This window comes from Lissotriton helveticus, chromosome 7, assembly GCF_964261635.1.
Source record: "Lissotriton helveticus chromosome 7, aLisHel1.1, whole genome shotgun sequence".
In the NCBI taxonomy this organism is placed as follows: Eukaryota; Metazoa; Chordata; class Amphibia; order Caudata; family Salamandridae; genus Lissotriton; species Lissotriton helveticus.
The window spans coordinates 1,787,929,386-1,787,947,697 of NC_136068.1; the positions used below are offsets into that span (position 1 = coordinate 1,787,929,386).

At 45.2% G+C, this 18,312-nt stretch overlaps 1 protein-coding gene across 2 annotated transcripts in view; it reads right to left on the reverse strand.

Moving 5' to 3' along the window:
• LOC144770769 (phospholipase A2 inhibitor gamma subunit B-like) overlaps positions 1–18,312 on the reverse strand; it is a 288,410-nt gene that overhangs the window by 67,413 nt on the left and 202,685 nt on the right. For both annotated transcript variants that reach the window (XR_013599009.1, XM_078655517.1), the window contains exon 4: positions 5,022–5,171. Coding sequence is in view for 1 of the 2 variants with exons in the window: in XM_078655517.1 (XP_078511643.1) it covers positions 5,022–5,171 (150 nt within the window). In the remaining variant the exon portion in view is untranslated. The remainder of the gene's footprint in view (positions 1–5,021; positions 5,172–18,312) is intronic.

The following is an 18,312-nucleotide window of genomic DNA, read 5'->3' on the forward strand; positions in this document are numbered from 1 at the left end:
TTTATAAGCCTTCCATAAGATGCTAGGTGACTGAACCGATGAGACATTTTCCTGGAAATACTGTCGCGTCGTCCCAGTGATGTCTTTCAACACCTTGGGGATAAGTAGATATCCAGGGTGTATTGGATAGATGCACCACCTTGCTTTGTGATGATTCGTATAGGTCATTACTATCGGGGAGTGATCAGAGATACCCTTGGGGCGGATCTCAACATTCACCACTCTGGCTGGCTAAACTGTCCGGTGAGGTGAGGAAATAGTCAATTCGTGAGAGGCTGTTGTGTACGCTCGACTGAAAAGTGTAATGTTTTGTGGTGGGTTGGCGATACCTTCACGCATCTGTTAGGCCAAGGGCATCTATCAATCCCTGCTTACAGGTAGTGCCTGTGATGTTCACTTTAGGGGGTTATCTATCCTGAGTCACATCCACTATATCATTAAAGTCTCCTCCAATTAACATTTCCCCCTCTGGGAGAGCAAGTAAAAAGGCAGTGAGTGCAGGGTGAGCTATCGCATGGAGAGCTGGAGTGATGTATACTGAAACTATGTTAAAAGGCCTCCCTTCCCACTGACCAGTGACAGCAGCAAAGCGGCCCAGGTCGTCCATCCGGGTTTGGTGGATTATAAACGGGAACTGTTTTTTGATCAGAATATCCACACCCCGTGACCCTGATGAGAATTCGGAAAGCGCCACCATTTTATATCCCCATCGGTCCAGCGCCTTACACGCCGAACCCACCAAATGCGTCTCTTATAATAGGATCAATGCAGGTGCACATCGCCGAAGGGGCATCTTTGTCCAATACATCCGTCTGCGCCTTGACATCTACGTATTTTTCCAGTTTTGACTGGTTGAGGCCTTTCGTGTTTCCCCACTCCTTGTGCCGCTTGTAAGCGAATGTGGCAGTCCTGGGGGGCAGAAACGGTAATCACGCCGCCTGTCCGAAGGCCACTGCGACCCACGCGGTCTGTCGGCTTTCGCGTCCCAACCCCCCCTCTAGGTACCTTTATTGGCCTCCAGCAGAATAGCCCTCACAGAGTTCTTCTGCACTGTATAACTGATCCTGCCCACTGAATTAACAAAAGATGGTACTCGTTACTGTGTCCCTCCCTGCAGGGAGCATGTAATTTTAGCGTGTCTGAAATACGATTGGTCAGCCGGTGTGCCCACAATTCCTGGCCTCAGATATGGGTATGAGCAGCAACAGCAGAGTCACTATTTGCTCCCGCTCCCACCCGCAGTTAAAAACGGCTGCAGCCTGTAGAGTGGTCTACAATGGGGAAAATGAGGGGTTGTTTGCCAGTTGCATCGCCAGAGCATATAAAGTTTTAACAGCTGTGTGTCTGCAAATCCCATCCCAGGCCCAGCGCATGCATTCTACCGTGTCTATTTCACCCGTTGGGGCCGTGTAAGGAAGGAATATGGCCGTCAGCAGTGGCCTCGGTGAGGCAAGGTCAGTTTTGACCGTGACATGTGGTTGGAATGGTGTGGGATGCAGCCAAAAGTGGAGGAGCTGGCCTGAGCTGAGTATGCGTAGAGTTTGAAATGTGGGGCGCTCATCCCTCCACGACAGAAAGGTAGTGTTAGTGTTTCGTATGCTATGAGTGATTGGCAACCCACTCAAGAGAGCAAGATCGTTTTGGATCGCAGTCTCTGAAAAAAGAGAGATGTGAACGGCATTGGGATGTTTAAAAACAGGTTTAGGAATTTGGGTAGGATCACCATTTTGGCGATTGCGATTCTACCCGCTAGGGAAAGTGGGGGATTTTCCAAGTAAGAATTTTGTACTCGAGCCAGTCCATTACTTTTCCATAGTTTGCTCTCCACAGCTCTACTGTATCCCTTGAGAGCCAGATGCCCATTGTTTGGTCGGGCCAACTGCTCATTGTATCGGGTATTCCGTGGGGAAGGGATGGGTTGCATCTGTTAAAGGAAACAGGATTGATTTCACCCAATTGATCTGTACCCTAGAGAAAACGCTGAATCAGATGACCTCTCTGGTCATAGGGGCTACGTTTTCTTGAGGTTTGCGAATAAAAAGTTCCACATCATCTTCATACATAGACGTTACCAGACCGCTGGATGAAAACCCGATGCCCCTATGCGTATGATGTTGCCGCAGCCCTCCAGTGCGTGGCTCGATGGCAATGGCAAAAAGCATAGGAGACGGAGGACAACCTTGCCTGGTGCCTCTGGTGATGCATATATGTTCGGAGAGTTGACCATTTATACGGATGCGTGGGGATGGTAGCATGTATAATAGCTCAATTTTACTAATGAAGGATCGATGAACACCAGGCAGCTTAGCAGGGCAAAGAGAAAAGTCCATTCTAAAAGTTGAATGCCTTAGTGGCATCCAACAAGGTGGCAACTGCTTGCAGATAGGGATAAATCTGATGTATAATGGAAAGAATGGTGCACAAAGTGTTGCAAAGTGGCACAGCCAGGGATAAAACCGGATTGTTACTGATGAGCAATAGGAGACATGAGAGGGAGAAGGCGGTTGGCGAGCAGTTTTGCATAAATCTTGTTATATATGTTGATTAATGAGAGTGGGCTAAACGAGTCACCAGATTCGGGAGGTTTGCCAGGCTTAAGCAAGAGAGTGATTAATGCCTTGCGGAGAGTAGTTGGAAACTAGCCCATCCTAATGGATTCGTTATACATTGCGGCAAGATGCGGGATGGGGATGGGCACATATTCTTTATAAAAGCCCATCTGCTCCAGGCGCCTTATCGCCCGGAGACTAGAAATCACCTGTTCAATCTCTTCAGAAGTGAAGTGAAGTGAAGGGTCCACTCCAAAAAATATTGGTAAAACACATTTACAACACCAATAGCTGTAAGTCTTGTTTCAATGTAGTTTCTAAAACACTTGCATTTGCCTTAGGGGGTCTGTATCAATTACAAATCATGCATTGAATCGTGTTTGGGGTCACTTTGTGGGACTTATCTGTTAGTTTTTCTAAACCTAATATATTGTGTTATTTTGAGGAAATGTAAAAGGTTAATTAAGCCCAGAATAAAAAACAACATTTAAAATTTAGAGCTACAATTGGTGCGTGGGAGGGGGGTTAGTGCATTTTTAAACTTTACAAACATTACCTATTTTACAAACACAATTGCACAGTTCCACATCACACAAATAAACTCAACACTTTTCCATTACACACCACATAATTCTACAAGAAACCACATGACACAAATCAACGACACAATTACATAAAACAACACAGACATATAATCCACACCACATAATTCTACATTGCACCATAAAATTACAACAGCACACTACCTAATAAAACTCAAATACATAACACAGCACAAAGTATTATACACATAATTATTCTCTATAACACAAAATCCCACTATTCACATAATTCAACTCCACAACATACCACATACATCCATTACACACCACATGCATCCACGTCACTCTAAAAAACACATAAAGGAAAAAACAATTAAATTTACAATGCCAAAAGCTCTCACTCTAGCAAATCTGAGACCTACTGCATTGCAAATGCTTGTTTAACTAATAGTCACATTTGCAGAGTGGTGGAGAAAGGGGGCTGGGCCTTTGACCCGCTCGCAGGAATCCCACTGCGTAGGAATTACAGGAGGTACCAGGAGGGCTTCTTGGCCCCCAATGTCCCCCAGAAGTAAAGTGGAATCATGCACCACAAGCTGAATTTGCAGAGTATTGGAGAAAGGGGTTGTGGCCTCCATAGACCTCTTAGCAATCCTTCTGTGTGGGACTTAGTGGAGATAACAGGCAGGGTAGTTGGCCCCCAAGGACATCCTTGGGGGCCAACTAGGACTTCTATTACCACCAGTAAGCCCCATACAGCAGGATTGCTAAGACCTGATAGCAGGCCACGCCTCCTTCTCCACCCTTCTGCATACGCGCCTCCTGGAGCACTACTTGTGGGGGGATGAAGTCCCGTTGGCTACTGATGGTCCTTGGGGGCCAACAACCCCTCCTGTTACCTCCAGCAAGTCCCACGCAGTGGGTTTGCTGAGCGGTTTTCAGAGGTCATGCCCTCTTTGTCCTCCACTTTGCAAATGTGCCTCCTGCACACTACTAGTTGGGGGATGAATTTCCATTGGCTCTTGAGAGTCCTTGGGGCCAACTAGCTCCTGTTTACTCCAGTAAGCCCCAAACAGCTGGAATGCTGAAAGGTGGTCAGAGGCTATGCCCCCTTTCTCCACCACTCTGCAAATGAGCCTCCTCATTGAACTGCTGCTTGTGGGAAGAAGTCCACTTTAGTCCTGAGACCCTCTGGAAGCAAGGGGACATCATCCTCCCACCAAGCAGTGTACCAAGAGGTGCAATTGCAGAGTGGTGGTGAAAGGGGGTGTGGCCTGTAACCACCTTTCAGCAATCCCACAGTGTAGGGCTTACTGGAAGTAACAGGTGGGCTAGTTGGCCCCTAAGGACCCCCATCAGTGAAGGGGATTACTTCATCCCCCAACCAGAAACCCACAAGGAGGCGGGTTTGCAAAGTAGTGGCGAAAGGGGGCGACACCTCCGGTGAGTTGCCTGCTTTTGATTTTATTTTATTTTTAGGAAGGGGGGGCGCTGCGTGGCTCCCCTTTCCTTGGCCTTTATGTTTTTCTAAATTGAAACTAGAGTGGGCCGCACGGTCCTGCTTCTCAGGCTGATTTTGGCACATGGCACCACATTCCCCGGGCATGGCCATCTCGTTGGGGACTGCAGTGCAAGCCAGAAGTCCTCTGCGGTCCCGGCAGGCTCCCCCTCGAAGCACATTCTGTTACGACACAACTCTAAACAAGCCCAATTGCTTTAGTGTATTAGAGAATCTGCTGTCTACAGTGTCAAAAAAACCTAAATCATTCAATTATCAATGAAGCAGAACATTTGGCACCAGACAAGGCATACAATGGACACTACTAACACCATCTCAGAGCATTTGAAATGACATTCCAAAAGCTAGGATCTAAACCTCCTACTGCCGAGCAGCTGCTGGGTGACAACCAAACATTAGCGACGCACTTACCTGGCCGTTCGGCTGTCCCCTGATAATTGAAGCAATCCGTCTCTGGTCCCCTACATTCAATTAATTTATCAGTTTTACATTCCTCGAGGGTGTCTACTTTAAAGCAGTCTGGGCACTTCTTTCCATTGGGGATCAAGTTCAAAGGAGTAACTAAAACATCAGAAGAAAAGAATTAGACACCTACACTTTCAAAGATAAATAACAAAAGTCACTGATGGCACCCACATAGTAAAACATAAATAACAGAAGGACAATATCACTATGGATTGATGCTAACGTTTAAAAGTGATGTGGCCCAAGGTGGACCGCCTAGTGTTGCAGATCACATCTTGGGTAAATCTCTGGATTCCATCAACTCAAGTCGGAAGATAAAGTAGCAACAAAAAAAGTATCCCTTGATTCCCTCATTCAGCAAGAACACCCTATCAATAGTGGATTTCCTAATTCATATACAGCACATAGATAAACTTTTTTTAGAAATCCACTCAAAATACCGGAAACACTCATTGATCCCACCTTAACATACATTGCAAAAAGGTCAATTTATTTCTTTAGTACAAGTGAATATTATTAAAACACAATTTAAATAATAAAACACAATGCATCAGTTCAACATAATTAAAAACAATGAAATTCATCAAGTTAGGACATAACATAACATCTTATAACACTTTTACCACAGAGAACCCTAAAAAATGGGGAAAAGAACAATGATAGACAGTATACTTTGTCATTTAGCTCAACAGTTCCCTAGGAATAATTTTAGCCAGATTAGCCTGGATACATATATTCTATTTCGTATCTACTACAGGTCCAACTTGTCCTCGGGATAATTTACAGAAATGCATTGGCGCGTTTCGATGGGTATCTGATTATTCCATCTTTATCAAGATAGTCATTACGTTCACTTTTCTTTGTGGTATATTTGATTGTTATACCCTGTATAAACAAGTATATACAAATATATATTGAAAACCTTAAAGTGATTCTATTATGCACAACATTTACAGTGACATTTTAATAACACAACTCATGATTCCATAATTTATTCTATATATGCTCACATGTAGTATGACTCAATTTAATCTCCTTACACGATATGCTCGTTTTATTTACATCAAATATCTTTTTCCAATTATCTACACTGCATTTCAACATTTAATAAGTATGTTTAAAGCTTATCCCTTCTAAGCATAAAGTTACTCCTGATTGCAACCTTCAAAAGGAGAAAGAAAGGAGACAGTTTTCACTAAAGCACTTTTGAAGCTACCCCACATTTGTGTACAGTTTCTGAATCCAAAAAACACTCCACAATAGCCCGCTGTGTAACAAATGCATACACCTAGAGTTTTACACTCTCCCTCCTACAAATAACTACAAATATCTAGGGGAATAGAGACCACAATGGTACTATGTGCCTACATTGCTGTTGGCATATCTTTGTCATCAAACTCTATTGAGAGATACCGATCTAGAGCACTACATTTATTTGTATGCCTGCAAAGGGCGTTCTCTTTATTCTCAACTGAATGAAAGACAGTTGATAGTTGCACTTATTCTTGTACTTCTTTTGTAAACTCGACGAATGGTCTATTACTGGACCTCCTAGTAAATAGAGAGTATTTTGTATATTACTATTGCTGTACTGGAAAATGTCTGCCATATAATCTAAACACACGGCAGTGCCTCTCCTCCTATGTATTTTTTGTCGTACCGTCTTAAACTGACTTGAATAATTGGCGTTTACCAACTGCAGTATATTCTTGAACGGTTCAATCCGGAACCCCAGATTTCTAGTTCTGTGTCCAAAAAATCTGCATATGAAGTCCAAGGCAGAAGGGTATTAATACATATACCTCCTCACCTGCCGATGCGCTTACGTTGGGCTATAAAATAAATAAACAACCCCATTGTATTGCACCCTTGAATGTGGGAGAGGGAAATTCATTTAAATAAGCTGTTTGTATGTCTATCCCATCTATTTTATTGGATTCCTTACTCACCTTATTAGCTCATGGATTCCCCGTCCTACTTCGGCCTTTTGGAAAATGTGAATGGGATACCGCTGCATTGCCCTCGTTTAAGTACTGTCTCGCAATCTCTCATTGGTTCCTACAAACAACATGGCCTGCATGCACTGCTTGTGCTGATCTGCCACTCTTAACCATACGCGGCGACTTAGGCTGCGGTAGTAGGCTGTTGTAATCTTGTTGCTGATCTAATTAGCACGCTTGGAAAGCATTTTTAAAACTGTATACTTGTAATTTGATCTTGTTGCTGATTTTAAAAGCACGCAGACTTTATTTTTAAAATTGTAATTTGCACACCGCATTTTGTAGCTTGCCACAGTCACTCTTACCTGTACCTACTCCCCTCGTGGCCCCGTTCCGCCCCGGCTTGTGCCGTTTGCGCGGAAGGTCAGTCCGAGGAGCGGTCACTTCGTGTTCGTGACACCACTTCCGCCCTGCACAGAAGCCCCGCAGGTTAGCAGTCTAGTGCTGCCGAGCCTACCGTCTAAATAACTTCCGCTTTGCTCCCAGCCTCCTTGACATACGCGGCGACTTAGGCTGCGGTAGTAGGCTGTTGTAATCTTGTTGCTGATCTAATTAGCACGCTTGGAAAGCATTTTTAAAACTGTATACTTGTAATTTGATCTTGTTGCTGATTTTAAAAGCACGCAGACTTTATTTTTAAAATTGTAATTTGCACACCGCATTTGTAGCTTGCCACAGTCACTCTTACCTGTACCTACTCCCCTCGTGGCCCCGTTCCGCCCCGGCTTGTGCCGTTTGCGCGGAGGGTCAGTCCGAGGAGCGGTCACTTCGTGTTCGTGACACCACTTCCGCCCTGCACAGAAGCCCCGCAGGTTAGCGGTCTAGTGCTGCCGGGCCTATCGTCTACATAACTTCCGCTTTGCTCCCAGCCTCATTGACATACGCGGCGACTTAGGCTGCGGTAGTAGGCTGTTGTAATCTTGTTGCTGATCTAATTAGCACGCTTGGAAAGCATTTTTAAAACTGTATACTTGTAATTTGATCTTGTTGCTGATTTTAAAAGCACGCAGACTTTATTTTTAAAATTGTAATTTGCACACCGCATTTTGTAGCTTGCCACAGTCACTCTTACCTGTACCTACTCCCCTCTTGGCCCCGTTCCGCCCCGGCTTGTGCCGTTTGCGCGGAGGGTCAGTCCGAGGAGCGGTCACTTCGTGTTCGTGACACCACTTCCGCCCTGCACAGAAGCCCCGCAGGTTAGCGGTCTAGTGCTGCCGAGCCTACCGTCTACATAACTTCCGCTTTGCTCCCAGCCTCATTGACATACGTGGCGACTTAGGCTGCGGTAGTAGGCTGTTGTAATCTTGTTGCTGATCTAATTAGCACGCTTGGAAAGCATTTTTAAAACTGTATACTTGTAATTTGATCTTGTTGCTGATTTTAAAAGCACGTAGACTTTATTTTTAAAATTGTAATTTGCACACCGCATTTGTAGCTTGCCACAGTCACTCTTACCTGTACCTACTCCCCTCGTGGCCCCGTTCCGCCCCGGCTTGTGCCGTTTGCGCGGAGGGTCAGTCCGAGGAGCGGTCACTTCGTGTTCGTGACACCACTTCCGCCCTGCACAGAAGCCCCGCAGGTTAGCGGTCTAGTGCTCCCTCCCCTCTAGTATTTAATGGCGGCGTGGAGGAAGCGCAGCGGACGAGCACAGCGGGAGCGCCGACTTCGCGCCGAAGTCGCGCACAAGTCAAGCCCGTCTGCGCCCGTCCGCGGCCGGCCGGGCCCAGGGCCCTGTCATAATGCCCAATTTCATTCTTACTCCTCGATTGATCTCCTGAGACTCAATACATCAGGACCCATTCCCGCCCGGGCCGTCAAAGCGGCTCTGGCATGTGACATTCTTGTACCATCTGAATCTTCGGGACAGGTTTGCACCCAGGACCCCTCCCCCCCAGGCTCCTCAGATCTCCACTTCCCTATCGATCTACTACCTCAATACCCACTCCCTCATTCGCCATCAGCTTGAGATCTTCCAATTACTGCACCAGAGTTCAATTGATGTCCTTCTCTTAACAGAAACTTGGATCAATGAAGATTCTGCCCCTGACATCTTGGCCGCTATCCCTATGGGATATTATATTATGCACGCCAACCGACCTGCTGGGAAGATCGGTGGCGGGGTGGCGGCTATCATCCGCTCCGAATATATTTTTTCCGAAATCACGGTAATCCCTATCCCTAAAATGGACTATTTGGCATTAAAATTCACCTCCCCTAAATCGTCCTTTATTTGTGTTCTTGTATATAGACCCCCCCACCCCATGCCTCTTTTTCCCCAACTTTTCAGCGACGCTATCGCTCAGCTAGTAATCAACCACGCCAATATCATGGTTATCGGTGACTTTAATTATTGGCCATTCGATGCCCAAGAAAGCAATTCATCGGTAGAATTCACCGAACTTCTAAAAACCATGAACATTTCCCAACATATTCATACCCCCACTCATCGGAAGGGTCATATCCTTGACCAAGTCTGGACCTCCAATTTGGACATTTCACCTCCCTCAGTTGTCCCTTGCTCCTGGTCAGACCATTATTTCATCTCCTTTCATTTACCCCTGCACACTTTGTGCCTTCCACTCCGCACTAAGAATCTTACGGCCCGCAATTGGAAAAGGGTCAACCTGCTTGAATTCCACGATTTACTGGTCTCTACTGCACCCAAACTGCAGACTTCACTAGAGAACCAGGCTGATAATCTTAACGACTGGCTGCGCCAGGCCAGCGATAAAGTCGCCCCCTTCAAAAGAATAAAAACCAAGCGCCCCCATGACGCTCAATGTTGGTTCTCTGACCAACTTAAAGCGGCCAAACTTGCACTACGGCAAACGGAGTGCCGTTGGCGTCGCCACTACGATCCCCAGCTCAAGCTTGTCTACATTGAGACTCTAAAATCTTACAAATTATCCATCTTGGCAGCCAAGACAGCATTTTTTTCTCAAAAAATTCTGAACTCAAATAACAAATCGAAAGATATCTTCGCAATCGTGAATGAGCTCTCCCGTCCAGACAGAGTCACCCCTCAACCTTTACCTACCCAAACTCTCTGTGATTCGCTAAATTCTTATTTTACAGAAAAAATAACAACAATAAAAAATAATATACCGACTCCGGCCTCTCCTATTCCTCCTCTCCTTCCCCCTACCAACACCAGTACTTTGACGGAGTTTCCACCCATATCGCATCAGGAGTTCGTCTCGCTTCTCCACAAAGTCAGCTCTGGCTCCCCCAGTGATTGCTGCCCTCCGCAGGTCTTGAAAGAAGCTTTTCTAGCATGCCCAGGTCCCCCTCTAGCATTGCTCAACAACTCCCTTGCTATTGGGGAGGTTCCATCTTCTTTCAAGCAAGCCGCAGTCCTACCTATTCTAAAAAAAAACAATGCAGATCCCACCTTACTCAGTAACTACAGACCCATCTCCCTCCTCCCATACTTAGGAAAGATCTTGGAGACCTACGTCACCCGCTGCTTGAGCTCTTTTATAGAGAAATCCTCTTTCATAGACCCTCAACAAGCAGGATTCAGACCCCTCCACTCCACCGAGGCTGTCATAGTAGCAGTCATGGACACCCTTAGGAAAGGTGCTGACAAAAACATCTCACAAGCCCTTGTCCTATTAGATCTCTCGGCGGCATTTGACACGGTCGATCATACCATCTTGATCGACCGTGTCCAAAACGCTGGCATTCAGGGAGTGGCCCTTGACTGGCTCAGATCTTTCCTTCATCAGCGCTCTCAATCTGTTCATCTTTCCACCTTTTCTGCCTCATACACTCCCCTTCCCTGCGGCGTCCCTCAGGGTTCTGCACTTTACCCTCTCCTTTTTAATTTGTACCTCCAACCACTTCTAGCCTCCCTCCGTAACTCCCCGGTCACAATTTTTAATTACGCTGACGATCTTCAGTTAATCTTTCCCATAAATTCTCATCCGTCCTCCCGTATTGATTTCCAGTCCACCATGTTGTCCATTGCGGAGTGGATGTACCACAGCCATCTAAAGCTGAATCCTACAAAAACAGAGCTCGTTCTGGTAGGAGGACCCACTCATCCCTGGAACACCACCTTCTGGCCCACAACTCTGGGGATAGCACCCACTCCAGTGAGCTCTGTCAAAAGCCTGGGGGTGATCATTTCCGATGACTTATCCATGAAACCGCACATCAACGCGGTGACATCTGCCTGTTTTTTCCATCTGAGGCGAATCCGTAAGATCAGCAGGTTCCTTACCAAAGAAGCCCTAATCCAAGTTGTCATCGCGCTCATAACCTCCAGGCTCGACTAAGCCAACATTCTGTACGCTGGAATCCCCGCTTGTCACCTTCACCGACTTCAGCTGGTGCAGAATCAGGCTGCCCGGCTGATTTTCCGTCAACCCAAACACGAACACGTCACCCCCCTCCTCCGCACTCTCCACTGGCTCCCTGTCTCTAAACGCTGCACTTTCAAACTGGCATGCACCACTTTTAAGGCACTTTCGGACGCAGCCCCCTTGTTTATATCCTCAGCCTTGTCCCGTCACATCCCCTCTAGAGCTCTCCGCTCAGCGTCACTAAATCTTCTTGAAGTCCCCCGATACAAAAGGAAAAAGCACGGCGGCCTGAGCTTCTCGGTTCTGGCCCCTTTTACCTGGAACACCTTGCCTCCTTCTCTCCGTCTTTGCCCTAAATACGACTGTTTCCGCAAATCTTTAAAAACTCTGCTCTTTCAAGCTGTATTTGACTAAACTCCCCTTTCTAGGTCACCGTCTCTATGTCATTGAGCGCCAAGAAACCTATGGTGATAGTGCGCGTTACAAATAATTTTAATAGAATAGAATGGAATAGAATAGAACCAGGAAGCTAACTCCATGGTTTTCATGGGTTTTAGCAACACCTTTGTTTGTTTGTATAAATACAACTTTATTGCTTTTGTATACATACATCTAATCGGAAAAGGGTCTCAAAGGATCCCATAAATGTTTGTGAAAAATAACAGCAACTTTATTTATTTGTACAAATACAACTTCTTTTGTTTGTATGAATACATCTAATTGAAGCAGGATTCATATAATTGCAGTACATTTATGAATGTAGCCAAGACTGCTAGATTTTACTTGCAGAATTGATCCATTTATACCCAATTGTTTCCTTTATTAGATGTCTAATTTCTAATCATTGTCTCATGGCCACTCGAATCGCTAGTGGGAGACACTTGCACTGGACACTTTACTCTCCCATTAATTCTAGCCAACGCTTATAAATTCATGTCTAATTTTACAGCCTAACTAATCTCTGATCCCCCATTGCAGAAACTATCTGCTGTGCATACAATATCTACAGATCTAAATTACCTTCTGTTTATTGGTTGGCCGCTATTTTCATCTAGTCTTCTTGTGTATTTAAACCATTTTCTATTGTGTTTAGATGACACATTATCCACTGTTCTTGTGTTTTTCTTTTGCTGTCCAAATCTCCACCCCTTCTATCTACGCTGATTTTTTCCATAATGTACCATTTAAATTGCTCTCAATCGTGATTCGATTTAGAAAAGTGGTCCACTAGAGGGGCATTGATTTCCTTAGTTCTTATTGCCGATTTATGTTCAAGTAGCCGAACACGTAGTTCCCTGCTGGTTTCACCGACATAACCTAGTCCACACGGACAGGTCAGTTGGTAGATATTTTTGCTACAGCAATTATTCGGAGTTGTTGCCACTATAGTTTTACCTGCAAACGTAAATGCTCTTGCCAAATGCAGTGGGGGCATATAGAGCATGTTCCACAGTTATAATTGCCTATTGCCTTCTGCCCATCTAATGTTCTTTGAGCTCCAGATTCTGATCTATTTGTTCTCACTAGAGAGTTCCTAATGGTCTTATTTCGCTTAAAGGAAAAAAAGCGTATTTTGCATTTGCACATTGGCCCCATGGTTGAGAATCTTTCAATTTCTGTTGATTATATTCTTAACCATGTTGCTTGTGTTGGAGAAATTGGTCAAAAAGACAACTCTTTCAGCTCCTGATGACACATTATCCACTGTTCTTGTGTTTTTCTTTTGCTGTCCAAATCTCCACCCCTTCTATCTACGCTGATTTTTTCCATAATGTACCATTTAAATTGCTCACAATCGTGATTCGATTTAGAAAAGTGGTCCACTAGAGGGGCATTGATTTCCTTAGTTCTTATTGCCGATTTATGTTCAAGTAGCCGAACATGTAGTTCCCTGCTGGTTTCACCGACATAACCTAGTCCACACGGACAGGTCAGTAGGTAGATATTTTTGCTACAGCAATTATTCAGAGTTGTTGCCACTATGGTTTTACCTGCAAACGTAAATGCTCTTGCCAAATGCAGTGGGGGCATATAGAGCATGTTCCACAGTTATAATTGCCTATTGCCTTCTGCCCATCTAATGTTATTTGAGCTCCAGATTCTGATCTATTTGTTCTCACTAGAGAGTTCCTAATGGTCTTATTTCGCTTAAAGGAAAAAAAGCGTATTTTGTATTTGCACATTGGCCCCATGGTTGAGAATCTTTCAATTTCTGTTGATTATATTCTTAACCATGTTGCTTGTGTTGGAGAAATTGGTCACAAAGACAACTCTTTCAGCTCCTGATGACACATTATCCACTGTTCTTGTGTTTTTCTTTTGCTGTCCAAATCTCCACCCCTTCTATCTACGCTGATTTTTTCCATAATGTACCATTTAAATTGCTCACAATCGTGATTCGATTTAGAAAAGTGGTCCACTAGAGGGGCATTGATTTCCTTAGTTCTTATTGCCGATTTATGTTCAAGTAGCCGAACATGTAGTTCCCTGCTGGTTTCACCGACATAAACTAGTCCACACGGACAGGTCAGTAGGTAGATATTTTTGCTACAGCAATTATTCAGAGTTGTTGCCACTATGGTTTTACCTGCAAACATAAATGCTCTTGCCAAATGCAGTGGGGGCATATATAGCATGTTCCACAGTTATATTTGCCTATTGCCTTCTGCCCATCTAATGTTCTTTGAGCTCCAGATTCTGATCTATTTGTTCTCACTAGAGAGTTCCTAATGGTCTTATTTCGCTTAAAGGAAAAAAAGCGTATTTTGCATTTGCACATTGGCCCCATGGTTGAGAATCTTTCAATTTCTGTTGATTACATTCTTAACCATGTTGCTTGTGTTGGAGAAATTGGTCACAAAGACAATTCTTTCAGCTCCTTCATCTTTTTTCTCTTTGTTATTGCTCAGTTGATGGTCACGGCCTTGAGGGACTGTTTAATGAGTTTCCTTGGATACCCTCTATGCTGTAATGTTTTGGACATGATGTCAGAATGGTAGGAAAAGTCTTTAAGGGATGTACAATTGCATTGCAATAACAAAAATTCCCCAAATGTAATATTTTTTTTCTGGGATGATTACTGTCATATAAGAGTAGAGTATTCTTGTCTGGGGGTTTGGTGAATAACTCAACGTGCAGTTCTTCGTCAACACATTTCAACCTGATATCAAGAAACTCCACACTTGAATTGCTGTAATGAGCTGTAAATGTCAAGTTTCTGTCCCCCATATTGAGCCATTCAATGAATGAATCTAGTTAACTGCTGGCACCATTCCAGACAAAGATGATATCATCAATAAACGGTGCCAGCAGGACGCATTGTCCTAGTAGGGTGCCAGCTCATTGTATATGTGTCTATTTTTAAATTGACTCACATACAAACAGGCCAGACTGGGGGCACATGTGGCCCCCATACTAGTCCCCTTAATCTGTTTATAGAATTCATCCTTATATAGGAATATATTGTTTTTAAGGACCATAGTGATACATGCTATAATAAAATCCTGTTGCCACCATTCAATTCATCTTGATCTAAAATTGACGTGATTGCTCTGATGGTGACATCTTGGGGGATATTGTGTCTAGGGCTTCAATATCTAGAGTGACCCAAACTTGGGTCACCCTATTGAAGCCATGTCTCTCAAAGATTGATATAGCATGTGCTGTATCCTTCAAATAAGATCTTTGTTTAGGCAACAATGGTTTTAAGAAAATACCTGCATACCTGCTTAATGGTTCTAGCATGGAGTTCAAGCTGCTCACAATGGGGCGCATTGGAGGATATGATTCGTTCTTGTGTATCTTGAGCAGGACGTAGATAGCTGGAATTACGGTAAGCAGATTTACCAAAAATTGTAATTCATTTTCACAGATCCATTCCTGTTCTTTGCCTAAGCTCAATAACTGAGCAACCTCAATTTTAAGTACATTGATGGCAGAGAAACTAATGATTTTGTAATGCTCCTTTGTGAGAAGTTGGCCTGATATATGATGTTCACTAGTTCTAGTGACCACCTTGTATCAGTCCAAACAACCCTTATGGTGGTTGGTTGTAAGTCAACCTTATAGACCAGCTATCCTAATGGTAGCATGGACAAAGCAGTCTTAGGCTAAACTCTTTTGGCATGTGAAGCCAGCTGTTTTACCACAATATAACCCCTTGAATACCAGATGAAAGGACACCACACAGGTTGTTATGAAAATAAACAGTATATGTATTAATAATAACACCTCTGAACTCTTTATGAGGTCAGAGGGCTAAGCACATGACAATCTCTTAAGAAAAATACGACAAGTTGCACAAAATTACAATGGTGCCTTAGAGGCACGACAAACCATATACTAAGTAAGTGGAATGTGAGAGTCGATAAAAGAAATGGAGCTGTCCAGAGGCTGGAGGTTCGCTAGGACTATGCTATCTTCACCTTAGGTAAGTAATAGGAGGCCCACGGGACGCGTGTGCAGAGTGTGAACTCACACGCGAGATGCATAACAACGTCTATGGACAGTACAGTTCAAGTTAAAGGTGAGTACGGACAATCCTGACTAGATAGGACTAAAACGACTGTGGAACTGGACACTAGGACAGTTAAACTACCCTTGAGCACCAAAATGCTCTTGTTACCTCACCCACGGACTGCGGGTGCACAGGTGTCAAAGTGCATCGGGTTCTCGCGTTGAAGTCTATGGAGCCTGTAAGAAAAGATGCTGCAGGCGACCAGGAGGAAGATGTCCGGTGCGATCCAAGGGTGGATTGGTGAAGAAGAAGACCTGAAAGCAGAGGGGACAATGTTCACAGTCACTAGCCAGTGACTGAAGTGGAACCAAGAAGGAACCAGATGTCGCCGTCGCGATCAGGTGAAGAGTGGACGCTTGACTCGGCAGCCACGTAGATAAGGAGGTGTCTTCGACGACCAGGATGGAGGCACGAGCTGTCCCACGCAGGCTCTCGCTGTCGGCGGTGTTGGATCCGGAATCGGCGTCAACAGGCCTTGGCAAAGGCAACCCACGCGGTGAGTGGAGAAAACGTCTGGTGCGGACTAGGAGAGTCCGGGGTGCCCCTCTTTTGGAAGGGAGCAAGGGCCAGTCTGGAGCAACCAGACCAGCAACAAAGATTCAGAGGTTCATCGTCTAGGAGACCATTAGCCAGCCAGCAAGTGACCAGACAACGCGTCTAGCAGCAAACAAGCAGAAGGGCCCCACGCAGATCTCATGGATGCTGGAGGGCTTATCTTCGGTGCAGGGGCTGCTCGGGGCTGGGGCTTCTCAGTCCCCAAAGCACTTGGTCGAGTTTACCTCGGGAGTCGTGCTGGAAGCGAAGTGCAGGTTCATTCAAGATGGCCGGTCCCACGTGTCTCGTCGCACCCACGGGTCTCAGCTTTGCTGTAGATGTGAGTTGAGGTCGGAGAGGTCTGGGAATCTGGGTCTCGTCGGGCTCTGAAGTCTGGATCCTCGAGGGGAGACAAAGTGAAGCCGCTGGATGCTTGATGGTGCCTGCAGATGCAGGGTGGACACTCCTTGCCCACAAGGGAGATTTCTTCAGTCTTCTGTGGAGCAGAACGTCGAAGTCCAGAGTTTCTTCTTGTAGAGTAGTTCAGGATTAATCTGATTTGGAATGGGACCAGCTCCTACCTTTATCCTGCTAAAGGGGGCTGCACTACTGACTAGGTCCCTCCCCTGGGTGGGACCAGGAAGGGGGCTGGTTACACCCCCTATCCTTTGTCCGGTTTCCCGCCAGAGCTGGGGCTGGAGTGCCCCAGCAACTGGTTTGAACCGGTGTATGCACAGGGCACCTTGTGTGCCCCAGGCATGTCTCATTCCTTTCAAGCCTATCCTACCCAATACACAAAATCCTGTCTGGGGTGGTGCTAGCACCTCCCAAGGCAGGAAACCCTTTGTCCAAGCCGTCCTCGCTGGAAGGACTCCCAGCAGAAGGTGGTCAGACTTGTGTCTGCGGTGGCAGCATCCATTTTGTGATGCCAAGGCTCGAGTTAACTTTAACCGGGGTTCACAGTTACATACATGTCGTGTCCCTCTAGAAGGGTGGAATGCTACCCCCGTCGCCAGAATTGGCGAGGGGGAAGTATTCCAATTCGTATGACACCTTACTCGACATGTTTTGATAATGCTATACCAGAGTTAGCATTCAACCTCGAGGTCGATAATGCACTTAAGAGTATATGGTATAGCGTTATCATGGAACAGCTATTAGGACTTGGTTCCGCAAGCTGCAGGTGGGCTCAGCTCATGCCAGAGCACCATCTCACATAATTCCAAGCACTCTGCCTTCAGGATTGTTAAGGCCTGCCATAGGAGTGACTGATAGGAGGATATGTGTCCATTTTAGGGTTAGATATAGGTATACTATATCTACAGCAAAGGGTGATTACACCACCTTGCCCCAGCTGTCGTGCAGCCAGTTGTGTCAGCTTTAGATGGCCAGCCAGGGGTGGCATAATACATGCTGCAGCCCCTGGTAGGCCCTGGGTACACCTATGCCCTGGATACCTAAGGTATACGGTACAGGGACTGATAAGGTGACTCAGTATTCAATTAGATATGTACCTAGGGTACATGGAGTCCATTTTAACAGAGAGAGCAGGAAGCCTGGGGTCCTGAATAGCAGGATCCCAGGCCAACTAAGTCAAAAACCAGCAAAACACCAGGCAAAAAGTTGGGGGTAACCATAGTCAGATATCCACCTTCCCACATCCTTCACATTTAACAATTTTTCCATTCTTCTGTCATAGTCTATAGAATGTAAAACCACCACTCCCCCGCCCTTATCGGCTGGGTTTATCGTAATTTGTTCACAATCTTGTAATGCTTATGTGGCTTTTCTTCGATCTATGGAGAAGTTATTATTATAGTTGGAGTGGTTACCTTCCATCTTTTTTTATTTCAATATCAACAATTCTTTCAAAAAGTTCT